The sequence below is a fragment of the Eucyclogobius newberryi genome, unplaced genomic scaffold (assembly GCF_026437365.1).
Source record: "Eucyclogobius newberryi isolate DKJ021-1_F unplaced genomic scaffold, fEucNew1.0.hap1 SCAF_19, whole genome shotgun sequence".
Taxonomy (NCBI): domain Eukaryota; kingdom Metazoa; phylum Chordata; class Actinopteri; order Gobiiformes; family Gobiidae; genus Eucyclogobius; species Eucyclogobius newberryi.
The window spans coordinates 6,185,313-6,205,964 of NW_027315823.1; the positions used below are offsets into that span (position 1 = coordinate 6,185,313).

At 48.1% G+C, this 20,652-nt stretch overlaps 1 protein-coding gene across 1 annotated transcript; it reads right to left on the reverse strand.

Annotated features, from left to right (window-relative positions):
• Positions 1-4,132: 4,132 nt before the first annotated feature.
• Positions 4,133-6,084, reverse strand: LOC140366272 (proteasome inhibitor PI31 subunit-like). The gene is made up of 3 exons (XM_072452938.1): positions 5,953-6,084; positions 4,195-4,347; positions 4,133-4,147 (listed from the first exon to the last, which is right to left on the reverse strand). The coding sequence occupies exons 1-3, from the start codon at positions 6,079-6,081 to the stop codon at positions 4,133-4,135; spliced, it is 297 nt and encodes a 98-aa protein (XP_072309039.1). The 5' UTR covers positions 6,082-6,084.
• Between the last annotated feature and the right edge of the window lie 14,568 nt (positions 6,085-20,652).

Sequence of the window (20,652 nt, forward strand, 5' to 3'; positions counted from 1 at the left end):
TCTGCGGTGAACAGTGTCTGAATGCCGCTTCAGCCTTTGATAAACATACAAGAGCTGTCATTCTTCTTTAGAAATAAAACGTGTTAATCCAGGCTATATTTCCCTCAGTTCTAGATTATGGTGATATATATATATGCATTCTACAGCATCAGTGTTAAGTACAATTGCAATCATTGGATGTAAGAAGAGTAGATCCACGGCCCTCAGACCCACGGCCCTCAGATCCATGGTGGTCATAAGTTCCATGAGCTGTTCTGTTATTAAACCCATGGATCCACAGTTTTACGCCTGCAGCTCGTTCATGGCACCTACACGCGCTGATCGGTCTGGACCAGTCTGACCAATCAGAACACGCGCTGGACCAGAGTGGCGCGCTAGAGCGTAGCCGAAGCTAACGGCTTAATATGCGTTTTAAAGACAACTGAAGAATTTTAAACTGAGGAAAAGTCCCTGTGAACACGGGCAGTTTTACGTTTACGGAAAAAAAGCTTTCTGGGGCAGACAATTTTTTCGCTGCAGTACCAATGGACCAGCCACTGGGAGCGCTAGCGACATGTTTAGGCTAGCAATACCCTATCCAAATAATATAATAGATCCAAGGTTCTACCCTGTTCCACCGAAATGAAAATGAAAGTGCAGTTCCAGGCAACGGTAAGTACTTCCTGTGGCTTTCAAAGTAAAGTAGACAAGATGTGTTTTAACAACAATTATAATCGTTATGAACTTTATAAATAACTCAATATTTGGCATGTGGAACATTCGTCAAATTTTATTCACACAAAATAATTCAAACTACGATAAACGAGTCCGTTTGACTGGAGACAGGAAGACAAATTTCTACACGTCGTCATCGAAACGTGGAGGAAGCAAGTGGTCTGGATCAGGCCTGGAGAAACAAAAAGGGTAAAACACATCATCAAAATAAGTGGGAAAGAGAAGGTTAATGTTGTTCTGACAGATGAAGAATGGGAACATATTAATGGATTTCAGCCCAAATGGAAACGCCACTCACGCTCCTGAAACCGCTCGCATAAAGAAATGTTTTAAAAACTCACCCACGCAAGTAATGGAAGTCGACCCCATCATCGCCTAACGGGGGCGCTAGAGGATCAGGCCTGCAACACAGACACATTCATCAACTTTGTGTGTTGTTGGAGGGTTTCGCTTTCCCGTTATAGGCGCCATTTTGAGGACTTTTGACCGTTCAGAAGATGAAGAGTCAGATTATGACGAGGTAAGAATGATTCATTTAGTTGGAAAGTGTTTAATGCTATGGTAACTACTCCCCACTCCAAGTATTTTCGTATATAATCCAGATGACGATTATCAAATGACAGTTATTTACTGCAGATTAAACTAGAGGAGAACTGCTGCAGGGGTGATGATCTTTCAGCTGCAACACTGTGTTTAAACCCGACTGATGCAGTGGGTGGCTTCTCATTTCTGAAACAACCATGTGGAAAGACGAATCCCGTGGTCTTGGAAAAGATAAAGGCTAAAGCTAAAGGCGGTCCTACGGAATATCAGTGCGCCTGTGACTTCTGGACAGTGTACGCTACAATTATGCTTTACAATTGGTCAATTAATTGTTGCCGTCTTATTATTTTAGAAATCAAATAGAGCTAATTGACTAGTCACAATATTTTTTTCTAGAGCCCATATATGCATTTTTAACCAAAGAAAGGTTGAAATATGGAAGCCTTCAGAGTGGACAATAACTATGAATAAAGTGTATTATTGACATAAAGGTATCCATGCAGCTGTTTAGGGAATAACAACGTGTTTTCACATGAGTTTTAGAGTGTGTAGTCCAGAAAACAATTTATATTAAAAAAATTAAGAGATGATTTTTTACAGTTTATCTTTGCAGCTTTACTTTTACACTCACCGCCTTTTTACCGACAATACAAGACCACACAGACCATACAGTATTTTCCGGACTATAAGTTGCACCTTTTTTCATAGTTTTGTCCGGGGTGCGACTTATATTCCAGAGCGATTTATATGTGATATTATTCATTATTTTCATGCTGACAACCACAAGAGGGTGCTCTAGGCTCTAAGCGACGCAGAAGAAGAATCTGCACTTCCTCTGGAGTTTGTGGAGTTGTTTAGAAGTGACACAGAGGAAAAATAATTCAATGGATTTAGTGATTTGGGGTAAAACTGATGCTTTGGTAAACTTGTTAGCATGTTCTTTATGCTATAGTTATTATTAGAATAACTGTTAATATGTTACGTTAACATACCAGACACTTACCATAGTTCTGTCTGTGCGTCATGTAGCTGAAGGTGTTAGCGTTAGCATACGTACACCTATTCACCATGTTCTCTCATCTGTTATTATTTTAAACTTCAAGATTAAATGTCTGTTCTTGGTCTTGGATTTGATAAAAAAAAAAAGTCCCCCCAGAAATGCGACTTATACTCCAGTGCGACTTATAGTCCAGAAAATATACAGTTGTACACACACAAAATGCGGGGGATTGGGGGCCACGCTCCTCTCATACTGACCAGTGTGGTTGTGGTCCAGCAGGAAGTCTCGGGGGTGTGTGCAGCGGGTCTGTGCCCTGGTCCTGGACCCTCGCGATCGCTCGCTCTGGGGGATGCAGCAGCCGGCTCCTGATCATTTGGGATAAACTCTCGACGTCTTTGTACACGCTGGAGACAGACAGGGGACGAGTGGGAGTGAGATCTTTGGCGTATCGGAGCCGCTCTGGACAGGGATGCTGACCGCTGGTCCAGAGGTCTAAGTAGCCGGGCTCTGTGCCGGCCTCAATGTTGTAACATTGATTAGCAAGAATTAGCTGAATGTCCTTCCAGCTCTACTCCCTCGTTCAGAAGCGGGTAGTGGTTTTTGAGAGTCATTTTACTTTTAAGAATATTTTTTAGAATATGTTGACAATATTAAAGGACACATATTATGCAACATTCAGTTTGTTGGAGCTTTTAAACATTGTTCGCTCATCAAAAATATACCTGGAGTTGTATTTTGTTTCATTCACACTAGTTTGATGAATCCTGGTTAGAAAGTTCTCTCCCTCTGAGGGTCAAAAACACTCTTCTGAATTTCACTGATCTGTGACATCATAGATAGAGCTCTGAGATCTTCTGCACGGTTTTTATGTTCATAAATGATCACCAGACTCGTCCTGAACATTTCTGTCACAAATCACAATCAGGTCAACTGTGTGGCTGCATTAGCATGTCGGAGGAAAGCTAGCATTTATTTATCTCGCTTATGTCATTCCCTCTGTCGCCAATAGATGGAGCCAAAAATAATTTCTAGCATGGGAAACGCCAGTGACATGAAGTCTGTTGTTTTTTATCCAAATATTTTTTTTTTGTTCTGAAACATGAGATGCCAAAGTAAAAAGGTACAAGTGCCTGTTTAAAGGCCAATAACAAGACAAATAAAGCATCATATGTGTCCTTTAAATGATTTTCCTTCAGATATGATTTTGTTTTCTTATTTTATTTTGTCTATCCTTTATAATGACGTTAAAATATTTGATTCATTATTAAATGCTTTGCCCTACATTAACTTCAAATCATAAATCAGATGTTACGTCCAGTTACACTCAATTTCTTGGACCACTTTATACGTTTTACTTAAAAGGTAATATTATTTTGAAGTAACTTTACTCTGCCACCTCTGCCACCCTTTCTCTCTATCCTGTACTGTCCTGTCAAATGAAGCCCATGGGCCAAAAACCTTAGAAACAATTACAATGTATAGATTTTTGGTATAATTTTCCAGAACACTACATGGATTACTGATGAATGCATTTATTTTTGTTTGAATGCAGCTAGTTAGTTTTGAGTGCAAACAGCAGTCAGTGCTCAGGTTTCTACACGTCACCTTATTCACATCCCACTGTTCAAAATCTCTAGAGATTCTTTAAAATAAAAAAATGGAGTAAAATAGAAGAATCAAAACCAAACCTGCTGAATGTCTGCAGCTGGTCAGCGTTCACGTGGTCACTAATGTTTACCATCAAGTCCAACACCTCCCGATCGCTTGTGTTCTGTGTGAAACAGAAAAAGGTTTTTGTTTTTAAGGAAAAAATTAAGGTAAAAATCTGAAAATGAACAGAACATTTTTACTTTAAGAAACAGAGATAGTGCGACATCATGTGCTGGGGCTCTATCCCATGCGACAGTCAGAGTCCGTCTCCTTGAAGCTGCACTTACCACAAAGTTCACTAAGAGGTCGCCCTCGATGGGGATGCATATGAGCATGTAGGGCGTGTCTGTGTCCGTGTGCTTGTATCTGAGGGTGTACACCTCATTGTTACTGTTCCAGTCAGACGGCAGCAGCTCGGACCTCTCATCACTGCTGCGCGCCTGGGGACGTGGAAAATTTACACTATTTAGATTCAAAACAAACTGTTTCATTTGGTTATGCTATTCAAGATAAATTGTAGAAAAAGATTCACTTGTATCATCTGTACTCATCATCTGTTTTTGTGAAACATTTCGACTCTTATCCAAGAGTCATTCTCAATCTGCGATCAAGACCGGGAACTCAGATATTTAACTAGCCTCTTTGTTTACTATCAGTCCTTTTATGGGCTATTAGCCTCCTATTGTCCCTGGCTCACACTCTCTCTCCTCCTTGTGTAACTGATTAAGAGGAAGCTTATAGCCGGTTTGCAGCCGAGTGTGAAGCGGCTGGAATGAGAATCAACGCCTCCGAGGCCATGGTTCTCAACCGGAAAAAGATGGCTTGCCCTCTCCAGGTGGGTGGGGAGTCCTTGCCCTCTCCAGGTGGGTGGGGAGTCCTTGCCCTCTCCAGGTGGGTGGGGGGGTCCTTGCCCTCTCCAGGTGGGTGGGGAGTCCTTGCCCTCTCCAGGTGGGTGGGGGGTCCTTGCCCTCTTCAGGTGGGTGGGGAGTCCTTGCCCTCTCCAGGTGGGTGGGGAGTCCTTGCCCTCTCCAGGTGGGTGGGGGAGTCCTTGCCCTCTTCAGGTGGGTGGGGGGTCCTTGCCCTCTCCAGGTTGGTGGGGAGTCCTTGCCCTCTCCAGGTGGGTGGGGAGTCCTTGCCCTCTCCAGGTGGGTGGGGGGTCCTTGCCCTCTCCAGGTGGGTGGGGAGTCCTTGCCCTCTCCAGGTGGGTGGGGAGTCCTTGCCCCAAGTGGAGGATTTCAAGTATCTCGGGGTCTTGTTCATGAGTGAGGGAAGAATGGAGCGTGAGTTTGACAGTTGGATCGGTGCAGCGGCTGCAGTGATGCAGTCGCTGCATGGGACTGTTGTGGTGATGAAGGAGCTGAGTCCAAAGACAAAGCTCTTGATTTACCGGTCAATCTACGTTCCTGACCTCACCTATGGTCATGAGCTTTGGGTGATGACCGAAAAGGACAAGATTGCGGATACAAGCGATGAGTTTCCTCCGCCGGGTGGCTGGGCGCTCCCTTAGAGATAGGGGGCGGAGCTCAGTCACACAGGGGGAACTTGGTGGGCAGGGCTTACTCAGAGTAGGATACATTTCTGAGTTTCCCGTTTTGATTCGCAGAATGATGAGAGTGATGAGAATGACTCTTGGAAGAGAGTCAAAACGTATAGTTTTTTGAAGAAAACAGGGTCTGATACAATTGAATCTTCTTCTACAATGGAACACTCCAGGACGAATGAGGGATTACACCGACATATTCACGATAAAGAAGATGTGACAGAATGAATCAAAACAGGGACAACTAATCGCTATTTTTGTACAAACCTTTAAATAGAAGTTTAAACGGATAGATTGCTGTTTTTTTTAGCTGCGACACACTTCCCAAAAATATAATAACCTGATCTGATCCAATTAAAACAACGACTGGTCCGTCTAAAATATAAATAGTTTGACAATTATTTGGGTTGTCACAACTGTAACATTTAAAGTTGTGTATCATGTTTACGCATTATCTTGCCGTCTCATCTCATATCGTTAGCAGCTGTTAGCATTAGCATGTCACCTGGTTTCCGGAGCCGATGCACCTGTATCCTGCTGTGGTCAGCACCCAGTGCACCAAAAACACCACAGCGTCATCGGCACAGATGATCCTGTCCCTGTTGCAGGTGTACAGCGGCTCCAGCCCCGCCATCTTCACTGGAGCAGAGACGTTTTAGCCTGTTCCACCGAAATGAAAATGCAAGTAAATACAATTGAAATAACAAATAATCTGCAGTTCCAGGGACAGAGAAGATCATAAAAGTGAAAACAACTTGCAAAAGTGAGATTTGAACCCCTGTCTCCCGTATGAAGGGGGAACACCTGTATCTTACTGCGCTAATCTTCCTCACCTGTCGTTGGAGAGATAACTCCGGACTAGTGGACTGTAAGGTGCTGGTTCAGGTGTGTAGCTGTCACTGCTCTGGAGAGCCGGCCAGAGCACTACTTAAGGCCGGATGGATGTTCAGACAGGTGGAGACAATGAGGAGACACGGGGACGGGCCCAGGAGCTTTATTGAACCTTACAGCTACACACAGATCTGATGGTTCTCCGACTCTGCTTTGATTCCTCCCTCAGCCGTCTGATCGCTCGCTCGTTCGTCTGGATAAACCAATCCAATGATTGCCAACTCCAAGGCTTTTTCTTCTTGGTTGGTGTTTTATGTTGTTGTTTTATGGCGGTTGGCATCCAAGCGTTGCTGTTGTTGTTGTTGTTGTTGTTGTTTTATGGCGGTTGGCATCCGAGTGTTGCATTACCGCCAGACTTTATTCCTCAGACGTTTCGTAGTTGTTGTTGTTGTTGTTGTTGTTTTATGGCGGTTGGCATCCAAGTGTTGCATTACCGCCAGACTTTATTCCTCAGACTTTGTCGTAGTTGTTGTTGTTGTTGTTGTTTTATGGCGGTTGGTATCCAAGTGTTACATTACCGCCAGACTTTATCCCTTAGACTTTATTCCAGGGAGACTCTTCTTGTTGTTGTTGTTGTTGTTGTTTTATGGCGGTTGGCATCCGAGTGTTGCATTACCGCCAGACTTTATTCCTCAGACGTTTCGTAGTCCTCAGACTCTGTCGTAGTCCGTAAAAGTACTCCTCCCATTGCTTTGGCGTTACAAAGCCCATGAGGTCATGATGTGTTTTTGTGACTAGAATAGTTGTTGTGTCAGAGACCAACCGGCTTTATTCCAGGGAGACTCTTCTTCACCTTCCTCGCCCTCTTTGACGTTCGGTGCTTTGGAAGTACAAAGCCCATGAGGTCATGGGACGTCTTTGTCGTTTTATCCTTTAGAAGTCCTTCTTCCATCACTTTGGCGTTTCTAGGCCCATGAAGTCCAAGCGCGTTAGAACATCCTCTTGCTCCTCATCCTCGGCTCGGTCTCCAACACCCCCCACCTCTATAAACGTTTACCCAGCCCTGTGCTACATAAGTAAGCAACCACAGCCTGACACAAACCCTGTGACTGGATCGCCAGAACGTTCCGCAGATTGAACTCCCGCCCATTATTCCGAAACCACAAGGCCAACCCGGCCCTTTCCCTATCATAAGCCTCACAGCCAATCAGCACATGCTCGACAGTCTCTGGCACCTGACAGTGACCACACAGACCGGTCGGATGTTTGCCTATCCTACTCAGTGACCAATTGAGTCCAGTATGGCCAATCCTCATGCGGGCGAAGGCCCTTTCCTCCCACGCGTTCCTACCCATAGACCCGCAAGGACCCACACTACCCTGTATGTGATAGAGATGCCGTCCAGTAACACAGTGGCTCCAAAATTCCTGCCAAAGGCCGACCACATGACTCTTGATAACGGGCTTGATTTCAGACTTGCCCAACTCAACCGCCACATCAATTGATGGCCGCCGAAGGGAACGTTTAGCCAGTGCATCAGCCATTTCGTTACCATCCACCCCCACATGCGCAGGGACCCAAATGAAGGAAACCCTCACATCCTTCCTGGACAGGGAGAGCATCAGACAGAAGATGCCATTCAACACATCCTGTCTGCAATCCGATTTCCCAGATTTAATGCTTTGCAATGCAGAAAGGCTGTCAGAGGCCACCACAATGCCGCAACACTGCAAAGCAGATTCCGCCCATTCCAACGCCAACCGTATCGCTATAAGTTCCGACGTGAAAACAGAAAGGCGATCTGTCAACCTCTTCTTGACCGCCAGCCCCAGGTCAGGCACAAAATAAGCGGCGCCAGTACGCCCACTCTCAGGATCCCTAGACCCGTCGGTATAAATAAACACATCACCTGAGTGCTTATCGATGAGCGCTTTAATGGCAAACTGCGGTGCCCTCCCAGCGACTCCTCTAAGCTTGCCATGCAAGCTAACATCAACAGGAGCCGGGACAAACTTCCACGGAGCTATAGCAGACAAAGCCACCGACGGGCTCACACGCAGATCACCAACCCCCGCAAGCCGCGCCTTCGCATTTCCTACCTGGCTGAAAACCATACCGCCAGCCTCACTCTGCCCCCCATCAACCCTGAGAAAGTCCCTCACCGGGTGAGAGCTCGTATGACCTTGCACATTCACCCAGTAAGCCAACAGAAGTTCTAGCCTCCGGAGCCGTAACGGCAATTCCCCCAACTCAACCTGCAGCGCCGAGACAGGGGAGGTCCTAAAAGCCCTACAGCAGATGCGCAAGGCCTGGGCTTGCTCCACATCAAGCTTCTTTAAGTTAGTCTCAGCCGCAGACATGTAGGCTATACAGCCATAATCAATAGCCGCCCTCATGACGGCCCGATAAATACCCAGGAGCGACCTTCTGCTGGCCCCCCAGTCCTGGCCGGATAGACAACGAAGCAAGTTATTCACCCTTTTGCATTTACCACTGACCTCATCAATGTGCCGACGCCAACTAAGCCTCTCGTCAAAGGTGACCCCCAAGAACCTCACCTCCCTGACCTGTTCGAGCACCTGCCCATGCAGTCGAAGGGAGACGTCCCTATGCCCATTGAAGAAACAGATCACTTGAGACTTCCGTACGGACAGTTTAAACCCCCACTTCAGGGTCCACTGCTCCACCTGCTGTATTGCCCTTTGCAGTTTCGCCTCGTAAAACCGGAGATTCCTCCCTCTCACCCATAGAGCGCCATCGTCAGCATAAAGGCTCCTCCCAACAGACCCATCCACGTCGTCAAAGATGTCCTTAATCATAACATTGAACAAGATAGGGCTACACACACTCCCCTGCGGGATCCCATTCTCCACCCCATAGACCCCAGAGTAAGCAGCGCCCACTCTGGTTTGGATACGCCGGCCAGACAGAAAGCTCCGGACCCAGTTAAACAGTTTACCCTTCACACCACACTTCCGCAGCTTAATGAGGAGCCCATCCTTCCAAACCATATCGTACGCCTTCTCCACATCAAAGAGCACCGCAATAACCTTTTCTTTCTGAGCCCTGGCCAGCTGGATATCAGATTCAAAACACAACACGGAATCCATGGTGTTCCTGCCCCTACGGAAACCACTCTGGTGCGCAGGAAGCAAACCCTGACTCTCCAAGAAGTAATCCAACCGCTCGGTAACCATGCGCTCCATCGTTTTCCCGAGCTGCGACGTCAAGGCAATCGGCCTATAACTTGAAGGGTCAGACGCTGGCCTACCCGGCTTCAGAACCGGCACCACCGTAGACTGTTTCCACGCAGATGGAACACAACCTGAATCCCAAACACGGTTGAAAAGACCCAGGACTAGCCCAAGCGTGTCATCAGTCAAATGAGAGAGCATGTCATAGCACACCTCATCTTTACCCGGGGCTGTCTGTTTCGCCTTAGAAAGTGCTCTCCTTAGCTCAAACAAACTAAACGGAAGGTCAAGGTCATCTTGAGTCGAAGGCTGGTGCCCAATCAGCTCAGAATTCTGGGCCAAAGTACTCTCCCTGTAGTGCCTTTCCGCAGGTGAGAGATTGTCAGAGCTGTGCACCGACACAAAGGTGCTGGCCAACAGTTCAGCTTTGTCAACGTCGCTGACTGCTTCAACACCATTCAGTATTAGGACTGGGGTCCCATGACGGCGCTCAACCCCATGCATCCGCTTAATCATCCCCCAAACATCCCCGAGACGCGTTTCTCTCCCAATTTTGGAACAATACCGCCTCCAATAGGCACTCTTGGCCGTTCTCACAGTTTTCCGCACAACAGCGCGGGCCCTCTTGTAGTCAATGAGGGCACCCTCAGTGTGGGCAACCCTTAGCCGGCGAAACACCGCATTTCTCGCCCTAACAGCATGACCACATGCTTCAGTCCACCACGGCACCCGCTTCCTATGTCCACTACCACCACTCTTAGGAATCGTGCCTACCGCTGACTGCGTGATGAGCGAGACAATTGCACTATTGAGATCATCCACCTGAGTCAATCCTCCTTCCTGCAGAACCCCAGAACCATCATCAGCTTTCCTCAGGAAAGCCCCCCAGTTCGCCCTTGCCAACTGCCACCTCTGGATCCTCGTCCCCCTGACCACACAGCTCCCAAAGCCAATCACGGTGCAGACTAGATAGTGATCGCTACCAAAAGAAAGATTACCAAGAACCTCCCAACTACAAACACCAGCTAACTCCTTGGACACAAGTGTAAGATCTATTGCACTTTCTGCACCGGTCCCCATATCATAGCGGGTCCCACCCCCATCATTCAGACAAACCAACTCCCTTTGATTGATAAAACCCTCTACCACCTGCCCATACCTATCGGTACCACTACCGCCCCACAAAGCGCTATGCGCATTAAAATCCCCACACCACACGGCCTTTCCCCGAACATCCTTACCGATACTATGTAAGGACTCTAACGTTAACTCACCACACGGATTATAAAGGTTAACCACAGTAACAGCTTCACCACCCAGCCAGACCCTCACCGCCAGGGCCTCCGGCGCTTTACACACACTGACAACAACGTAATTTAGGTCATCTCGGACAAACACAGCCACACCTCCGCCTCTACCCTGCACCCTATCATTCCTAACACACACATACCCTTGTATCCCAAAACCCCAAGTGACCAAGTCTCCTGCACGCACATAACGTAAGGCTTGTTCAACAAGGTAGAGTCAAAATGCTTAAATTCCTGGCCATTAGCACGAAGACTACGCGCATTCCATTGCAAGACAACCACCGCCATTATGAGCCCCCGGAACCTGACGGCGCATCGGGAGCCCCCCCACTCCCACTGCCAGAATGGGGCAGGGCGCCCTCACGCAGCGCATCCTCTATCTCCGTCCACTCGAGGCCCCCAGCTCCAAAGTACTTCCCTGCAGCCTTAGCGATGATCTTAGTCTTTTCGGATCTCTTCTTGGTTTGCCCAGTACAGTTAATCACTTCCACTATAAAGAGGAAGAAATCTTTCCTCTTCACAACCAGTACATCCTCCGCACCCACAGGGCCTCTGCCCGTGGAAGCCACACTCACAGGCATCCCAGTGGGGACCTCCCCCTGGCCGCGGGCAACGCTGCCCCCTCCCCTGTCGCCTAGGACACCAGCAGCACTGGCAGCCCCCACTGCATCCACCGTCACCTGACTACCAGACACCTTCTTGACCGCATCCGCGTAGGATATGCCTTGAGAGGCTCTAACTTTTTGCACCTCAGCAGCCCTCTTGCTGAACACGCATCCCCCGTAGGCAGAGCTATGCTCTCCCCCACAGTTACAGCACTTGAGTTTTGCTCCGTCGTCACACTTCCCATACTCGTGGTCTCCTGCACATTTACCACACTTCTGCTTCCCTCTACAGACCGCTGCAATATGCCCAAAGCGCTGGCACTTGAAGCAACGCAGGGGCGGCAGAACATATGGGCGTACGCCATAGCGCATGTACCCAACGCACACCACACGAGGCAGGATCCCACCTTCAAATCTAATCATTATCGACAGGCTGTCACACCTTACCCCATCCCGGGTCATCTTCAACCGCCTAGCATCCACCACCTTAGCTCCAGTCAAATTCTCCTTTATGTCATCCACAGATGTCGTCGTAGGGACGCCTACTATAACTCCCCTGACCGTGCCTCTTACAGCATCGTCCTCAGACCCTGTCGTAGTCCGTAAAAGTACTCCTCCCATTGCTTTGGCGTTACAAAGCCCATGAGGTCATGATGTGTTTTTGTGACTAGAATAGTTGTTGTGTCAGAGACCAACCGGCTTTATTCCAGGGAGACTCTTCTTCACCTTCCTCGCCCTCTTTGACGTTCGGTGCTTTGGAAGTACAAAGCCCATGAGATCATGGGACGTCTTTGTTGTTTTACAAAGCCCATGAGGTCATGGGACGTCTTTGTCGTTTTATCCTTTAGAAGTCCTTCTTCCATCACTTTGGCGTTTCTAGGCCCATGAAGTCCAAGCGCGTTAGAACATCCTCTTGCTCCTCATCCTCGGCTCAGTCTCCAACACCCCCCACCTCTATAAACGTTTACCCAGCCCTGTGCTACATAAGTAAGCAACCACAGCCTGACACAAACCCTGTGACTGGATCGCCAGAACGTTCCGCAGATTGAACTGCCGCCCATTATTCCGAAACCACAAGGCCAACCCGGCCCTTTCCCTATCATAAGCCTCACAGCAAATCAGCACATGCTCGACAGTCTCTGGCACCCGACAGTGACCACACAGACCGGTCGGATGTTTGCCTATCCTACTCAGTGACCAATTGAGTCCAGTATGGCCAATCCTCATGCGGGCGAAGGCCCTTTCCTCCCACGCGTTCCTGCCCATAGACCCACAAGGACCCACACTACCCTGTATGTTATAGAGATGCCGTCCAGTAACACAGTGGCTCCAAAATTCCTGCCAAAGGCCGACCACATGACTCTTGATAACGGGCTTGATTTCAGACTTGCTTAACTCAACCGCCACATCAATTGATGGCCGCCGAAGGGAACGTTTAGCCAGTGCATCAGCCATTTCGTTACCATCCACCCCCACATGCGCAGGGACCCAAATGAAGGAAACCCTCACATCCTTCCTGGACAGGGAGAGCATTGTTGTTTTATGGCGGTTGGCATCCAAGCGTTGCATTACCGCCAGACTTTATGCCTCAGACTTTGTCGTATTCTTTAGAAGTTCTTCTTCCATTACTTTGGTGTTTCAAAGCCCATGAGTTCAGAGCACGTTAGAACGTCCTCTTGCTCCTCATCCTCGGCTCAGCCTCCAACACACCCAAACTCTATAAACGTCTACCAACCCTGGGCGGCTACTATTCAAGCTGTTGTTGTTGTTGTTGTTTTATGGCGGTTGGCATCCGAGTGTTGCATTACCGCCAGACTTTATTCCTTAGACTGTTGTTGCTGTTGTTATTGTTTTATGGCAGTCGACAGCCGAGTGTTGTTGTTGTTGTTGTTGTTGTTTTATGGCGGTTGGCATCCGAGTGTTGCATTACCGCCAGACTTTATTCCTCAGACGTTTCATAGTCCTCAGACTCTGTCGTAGTCCGTAAAAGTACTCCTCCCATTGCTTTGGTGTTACAAAGCCCATGAGGTTATGATATGTCTTTGTGACTAGAATAGTTGTTGTGTCAGAGACCAACCGGCTTTATTCCAGGGAGACTCTTCTTCACCTTCCTCGCCCTCTTTGACGTTCGGTGCTTTGGAAGTACAAAGCCCATGAGATCATGGGACGTCTTTGTTGTTTTACAAAGCCCATGAGGTCATGGGACGTCTTTGTCGTTTTATCCTTTAGAAGTCCTTCTTCCATCACTTTGGCGTTTCTAGGCCCATGAAGTCCAAGCGCGTTAGAACATCCTCTTGCTCCTCATCCTCGGCTCAGTCTCCAACACCCCCCACCTCTATAAACGTTTACCCAGCCCTGTGCTACATAAGTAAGCAACCACAGCCTGACACAAACCCTGTGACTGGATCGCCAGAACGTTCCGCAGATTGAACTCCCGCCCATTATTCCGAAACCACAAGGCCAACGAGTGTCGCATTACCGCCAGACTTTATTCCCCAGACTTTGTCGTAGTCCTAAAAGTTGTTCTTCCAGTGCTTTGACCTCCAGTGCTTTGACAAAGCAGTCATTGTATCCTATAGAAGTTCTTCCTCCCCTCAGACTTTGTCGTAGTCCTTAGAAATTCTTATTCCATTGCTTTGGAAGTACAAAGCCCATGAGGTCATGGGACGTCTTTGTTGTTGTTGTTGTTGTTGTTGTTGTTTTATGGCGGTTGGCATCCAAGTGTTGCATTACCGCCAGACTTTATTCCTCAGACTTTTCTTAGTGTTTTATGGCTTTTACAAAGCCCATGAGGTCATGGGACGTCTTTGTCGTTTTATCCTTTAGAAGTCCTTCTTCCATCACTTTGGTGTTTCTAGGCCCATGAAGTCAAAGCGCGTTAGAACATCCTCTTGCTCCTCATCCTCGGCTAAGCGTTACATTACGCCAGACTTTATTCTTTAGGCTTTATTCTTTAGGCTTTATTCTTTGGGCTTTATTCTTTAGGCTTTATTCTTTATTCTTTGGGCTTTATTCTTTAGACTTTATTCTTCTATTTGTGTCCGTAGAATGGAATGTAAGCTGCGTCTTCTGACGTTACGCACCATTCCATCCTGCCCGACAATGGCTGTAGCGCCCTCCACTGGACACTCCACAAGCTACAGACGCATGCAAACGTCAGCCTAACATCCGACCGGTTCTATAGAGAGTCTTTTGTACACCTGTAGAAACTGCTGAATAAAGAAACTTTTCCGATCAATTCATTACAAAAATTAGCGCTCGATGTTGTTAGGGATCATCTCAAAATGGGTTGAAGCTTTTCGTCTCTCTCTGGACCCCCTCCCCCCCCCCAAAAGACTTTGTCTGGCTTCACATAAAATTTTACGCGTTAATAAAACGATAGTAGTTTGATAGAGCTGCTCACCTCTAGTGAACATCCTTTGGTAAGTTTATATTTAGAAGTTATCAACTCCAAATAATGTCACCTGTCGCGCATGTTTGTTTACTTAATCCACATGGTCCAGGGGCCCTAGGGGCCCTACGACACATCCCATTCAACCCAAACTGTCAGATGACCACATTGAGATAGTCTCAAGAGGATGAGAGAGTGAGAAACTAATGTTTCTTGTCAAAACCTGTAATTGTCAGTTGCCTGTGTTTAGACTTTAGACATGTCAGAATGACAGAAGCAGAACACGCGCTTTTGTCACAGTGAGAATCTCACGTCTTCTGTGATTGGCCGAAACCTCATGCGGGTTTGTGTTGGTCCTTCTTCCGGTCAGTGCGTAGCACGTGAGGGTCTGGCTGGATGGTGAAGCTGTTACTGTGGTTAACCTTTATAATCCGTGTGGTGAGTTAACGTTAGAGTCCTTACATAGTATCGGTAAGGATGTTCGGGGAAAGGCCATGTGGTGTGGGGATTTTAATGCGCATAGGTGTGGTACCGATAGGTATGGGCAGGTGGTAGAGGGTTTTATCAATCAAAGGGAGTTTGTCTGAATGATGGGAGTGGGACCCGCTATGATATGGGGACCGGTACGGAAAGTGCAATAGATCTTACGCTTGTGTCCAAGGAGTTAGCTGGTGTTTGTAGATGGGAGGTTCTTGGTAATCTTTCTTTTGGTAGCGATCACTATCTAGTCCGCACCGAGATTGGCTTTGGGAGCTGTGTGGTCAGGGGGACGAGGATCCACAGGTGGCAGTTGGCAAGGGCGAACTGGGGGGCTTTTCCTGAGGAAAGCTGATGATGGTTCTAGGGTTCTGCAGGAAGGAGGATTGACTCAGGTGGATGATTTCAATAGTGCAATTGTCTCGCTCATCACGCAGTCAGCGGTAGGCACGATTCCTAAGAGTGGTGGTAGTGGACATAGGAAGCGGGTGCCGTGGTGGAATGAAGCATGTGGTTATGCTGTTAGGGCAAGAAATGCGGCGTTTCGCCGGCTAAGGGTTACCCACACTGAGGGTGCCCTCATTGACTACAAGAGGGCCCGCGCTGTTGTGCGGAAAACTGTAAGAACGGCCAAGAGTGCCTGTTGGAGGCGGTATTGTTCCAAAATTGGGAGAGAAACGCGTCTCGGGGATGTTTGGGGGATGATTAAGCGGATGCATGGGGTTGAGCGCCGTCACGGGACCCCGGTCCTAATACTGAATGGTGTTGAAGCAGTCAGCGACGTTGACAAAGCTGAACTGTTGGCCAGCACCTTTGTGTCGGTGCACAGCTCTGACAATCTCTCACCTGCGGAAAGGCACTACAGGGAGAGTACTTTGGCCCAGAATTCTGAGCTGATTGGGCACCAGCCTTCGACTCAAGATGACCTTGACCTTCCGTTTAGTTTGTTTGAGCTAAGGAGAGCACTTTCTAAGGCGAAACAGACAGCCCCGGGTAAAGATGAGGTGTGCTATGACATGCTCTCTCATTTGACTGATGACACGCTTGGGCTAGTCCTGGGTCTTTTCAATCGTGTTTGGGATTCAGGTTGTGTTCCATCTGCATGGAAACAGTCTACGGTGGTGCCGGTTCTGAAGCCGGGTAGGCCGGCGTCTGACCCTTCAAGTTATAGGCCTTGACGTCGCAGCTCGGGAAATCGATGGAGCGCATGGTTACCGAGCGGTTGGATTACTTCTTGGAGAGTCAGGGTTTGCTTCCCGCGCACCAGAGTGGTTTCCGTAGGGGCAGGAACACCATGGATTCTGATATCCAGCTGGCCAGGGCTCAGAAAGAAAAGGTTATTGCGGTGCTCTTTGATGTGGAGAAGGCGTACGATATGGTTTGGAAGGATGGGCTCCTCATTAAGCTGTGGAAGTGTGGTGTGAAGGGTAAACTGTTTAACTGGGTCCGGAGCTTTCTGTCTGGCCGGCGTATTCAAACCAGAGTGGGCGCTGCTTACTCTGGGGTCTATGAGGTAGAGAATGGGATCCCGCAGGGGAGTGTGTGTAGCCCTATCTTGTTCAATGTTATGATTAAGGACATCTTTGACGACGTGGATGGGTCTGTTGGGAGGAGCCTTTATGCTGATGATGGCGCTCTATGGGTGAGAGGGAGGAATCTCCGGTTTTACGAGGCGAAACTGCAAAGGGCAATACAGCAGGTGGAGCAGTGGACCCTGAAGTGGGGGTTTAAACTGTCCGTACGGAAGTCTCAAGTGATCTGTTTCTTCAATGGGCATAGGGACGTCTCCCTTCGACTGCATGGGCAGGTGCTCGAACAGGTCAGGGAGGTGAGGTTCTTGGGGGTCACCTTTGACGAGAGGCTTAGTTGGCGTCAGCACATTGATGAGGTCAGTGGTAAATGCAAAAGGGTGAATAACTTGCTTCGTTGTCTATCCGGCCAGGACTGGGGGGCCATCAGAAGGTCGCTCCTGGGTATTTATCGGGCCATCATGAGGGCGGCTACTGATTATGGCTGTATAGCCTACATGTCTGCGGCTGAGACTAACTTAAAGAAGCTTGATGTGGAGCAAGCCCAGGCCTTGCGCATCTGCTGTAGGGCTTTTAGGACCTCCCCTGTCTCGGCGCTGCAGGTTGAGTTGGGGGAATTGCCGTTACGGCTCCGGAGGCTAGAACTTCTGTTGGCTTACTGGGTTAATGTGCAAGGTCATACGAGCGCTCACCCGGTGAGGGACTTTCTCAGGGTTGATGGGGGGCAGAATGAGGCTGGCGGTATGGTTTTTAGCCAGGTAGGAAATGCGAAGGCGCGGCTTGCGGTGGTTGGTGATCTGCGTGTGAGCCCGTCGGTGGCTTTGTCTGCTATAGCTCCGTGGAAGTTTGTCCCGGCTCCTGTTGATGTTAGCTTGCATGGCAAGCTTAGAGGAGTCGCTGGGAGGGCACCGCAGTTTGCCGTTCAAGCGCTCATCTATAAGCACTTAGGTGATGTGTTTATTTATACCGACGGGTCTAGGGATCCTGAGAATGGGCGTACTGGCGCCGCTTATTTTGTGCCTGACCTGGGGCTGGCGGTCAAGAAGAGGTTGACAGATCGCCTTTCTGTTTTCACGTCGGAACTCATAGCGATACGGTTGGCATTGGAATGGGCGGAATCTGCTTTGCAGTGTTGCGGCATTGTGATGGCCTCTGACAGCCTTTCTGCATTGCAAAGCATTAAATCTGGGAAATCGGATTGCAGACAGGATGTGTTGAATGGCATCTTCTGTCTGATGCTCTCCCTGTCCAGGAAGGATGTGAGGGTTTCCTTCATTTGGGTCCCTGCGCATGTGGGGGTGGATGGTAACGAAATGGCTGATACACTGGCTAAATGTTCCCTTAGGCGGCCATCAATTGATGTGGCGGTTGAGTTAAGCAAATCTGAAATCAAGCTCGTTATCAAGAGTCATGTGGTCGGCCTTTGGCAGGAATTTTGGAGCCACTGTGTTACTGGACGGCATCTCTATCACGTACAGGGTAGTGTGGGTCCTTGCGGGTCTATGGGCAGGAACGCGTGGGAGGAAAGGGCCTTCGCCCGCATGAGGATTGGCCATACTGGACTCAATTGGTCACTGAGTAGGATAGGCAAACATCCGACCGGTCTGTGTGGTCACTGTCGGGTGCCAGAGACTGTCGAGCATGTGCTGATTTGCTGTGAGGCTTATGATAGAGAAAGGGCCGGGTTGGCCTTGTGGTTTCGGAATAATGGGCGGGAGTTCAATCTGCGGAACGTTCTGGCGATTCAGTCACAGGGTTTGTGTCAGGCTGTGGTTGCTTACTTATGTAGCACAGGGCTGGGTAAACGTTTATAGAGGTGGGGGGTGTTGGAGACTGAGCCGAGGATGAGGAGCAAGAGGATGTTCTAACGCGCTTGGACTTCATGGGCCTAGAAACGCCAAAGTGATGGAAGAAGGACTTCTAAAGGATAAAACGACAAAGACGTCCCATGACCTCATGGGCTTTGTAAAACGACAAAGACGTCCCATGACCTCATGGGCTTTGTCCAAAGCAATGGAATAAGAATTTTTAAGGACTACGACAAAGTCTGAGGGGACAAAGTCTGGGGAATAAAGAAGGAGAGGAAGATGAAGAAGAGTCTCCCTGGAATAAAGCCGGTTGGTCTCTGAAACAACAACAACTATTCTAGTCACAAAGACATATCATGACCTCATGGGCTTTGTAACACCAAAGCAATGGAAGGAGTTCTTTTACGGACTACGACAGTCTGAGGACTACGAAAAGTCTGAGGAATAAAGTCTGGCGGTAATGCAACACTTGGATGCCAACCGCCATAAAACAACAACAACAACAACAGCACGTTACTAGAGCCAAATCTCTTGATCATTTGCTGCGCCGCGTCTTGCCGCAAAAAAGCTTTTCCAACTTTTCTGCACCAGCCGCGTTGGCGACACCCGCCCTGCTCCCTGCTCTCCCGCATGCACCCGCCATGCTCCGCGCACGCACCCGCCGCCTAATGTTGGCCTAATGCTCGTTGCTGAGAGTTTTTTAGCATTTCAAAACAATGACTGCCACAACGATGTTTTGAAGCTTCAAAGCAACAAAAAGACGAAATGTAGGTTCAACCCGCCGGGTGGCTGGGCGCTCCCTTAGAGATAGGGGGAGGAGCTCAGTCACACAGGGGGAGCTTGGTGGGCAGGGCTTAAAGAAGATGTGACAGAATGAATCAAAACAGGGACAAGTAATCGCTATTTTTGTACAAACCTTTAAATAGAAGTTTAGACGGATAGATAGCTGCTAGCGCGTCAACTAGCATGCTGTCTACAACATAAGCAACTCGAGTTGGAGCTGGCTTATATAAATAGTTTTAAAGTCAGTTTGTTGAAACTAGGCGCTGTTGTTGGGTCACTTCTCCTCTGCACATGCTCAGTTAGGCACAAGATTTCTACACAGGTTCATTCAGCGTGGTTTGAGCATGGATCCATGGGTTTGAGGCTGTGTGACCCTCGGAGAACATGTCTAAAACAAGCTGCTGTTAGTGAGCGGAGCATGAACGAGCCTCTGAACACGGTCATAAAATGAAAAGGGGCGGGAGAAGAAGAACCAAGCTTCCCACATACTGCTCAGCAACTTGTAGAGGCTACTATAAGACACTAACGTCCCTTATATAGATATATTTTAAATAAAGTTGTGTACACTGTATATTTATCTTTTATTGCCAGTACATCCGCCCGCGCACGTGCTGAAACCACCAGATGTAGACGTACTATTTTATCATCACTTTATTTTCATTGTCAATACCAGCAAGCTATACATCATTTCAAAGATTATTTACTCAACAAAACGAATATGTCATTGATTTGCATTAAATAATATGCCCCAATAAGCATTTGCCAATAGTTCATAATAAAAATCAACTTTTCATTACACATTTCTTGTATTCCGGTTCTGACAGACACAACGGGGTTCAATCCATCAGTAGCTGTACTCATTCTGTCCATAATCCAGAGAAAAACAATATCCACTTGTATTTTTCCTGAAATAATCCCATTTGGAGAAATAGTCTGTCATATATGCGCATGTATTGCAACACACTTTACAGCAGCACACTATGTGATTCGATAGGAAGATAGTGCTGAGTGGTAAACACTGTGTAACAACAAACTCCCTTGTTCATGCCTGGTGTTTCAAATAAAGGCACGTTCATCCAAGTGACCTGGACCGGACTATCGCCGCGCAACGAGACATTTGAAGACGATCAGGCCCCATGGCTAAGTTTAATCCACCCGCAAACTTTTCCTTTGACAAGCCTACGGAATGGCCGGACTGGAAACAGTGGTTTGACTTAACTTAATGCAGAGGGAGCAGTGCAGGTGAGCAGCCTGATTTATGCCACGGGCGCTGAAGCCGA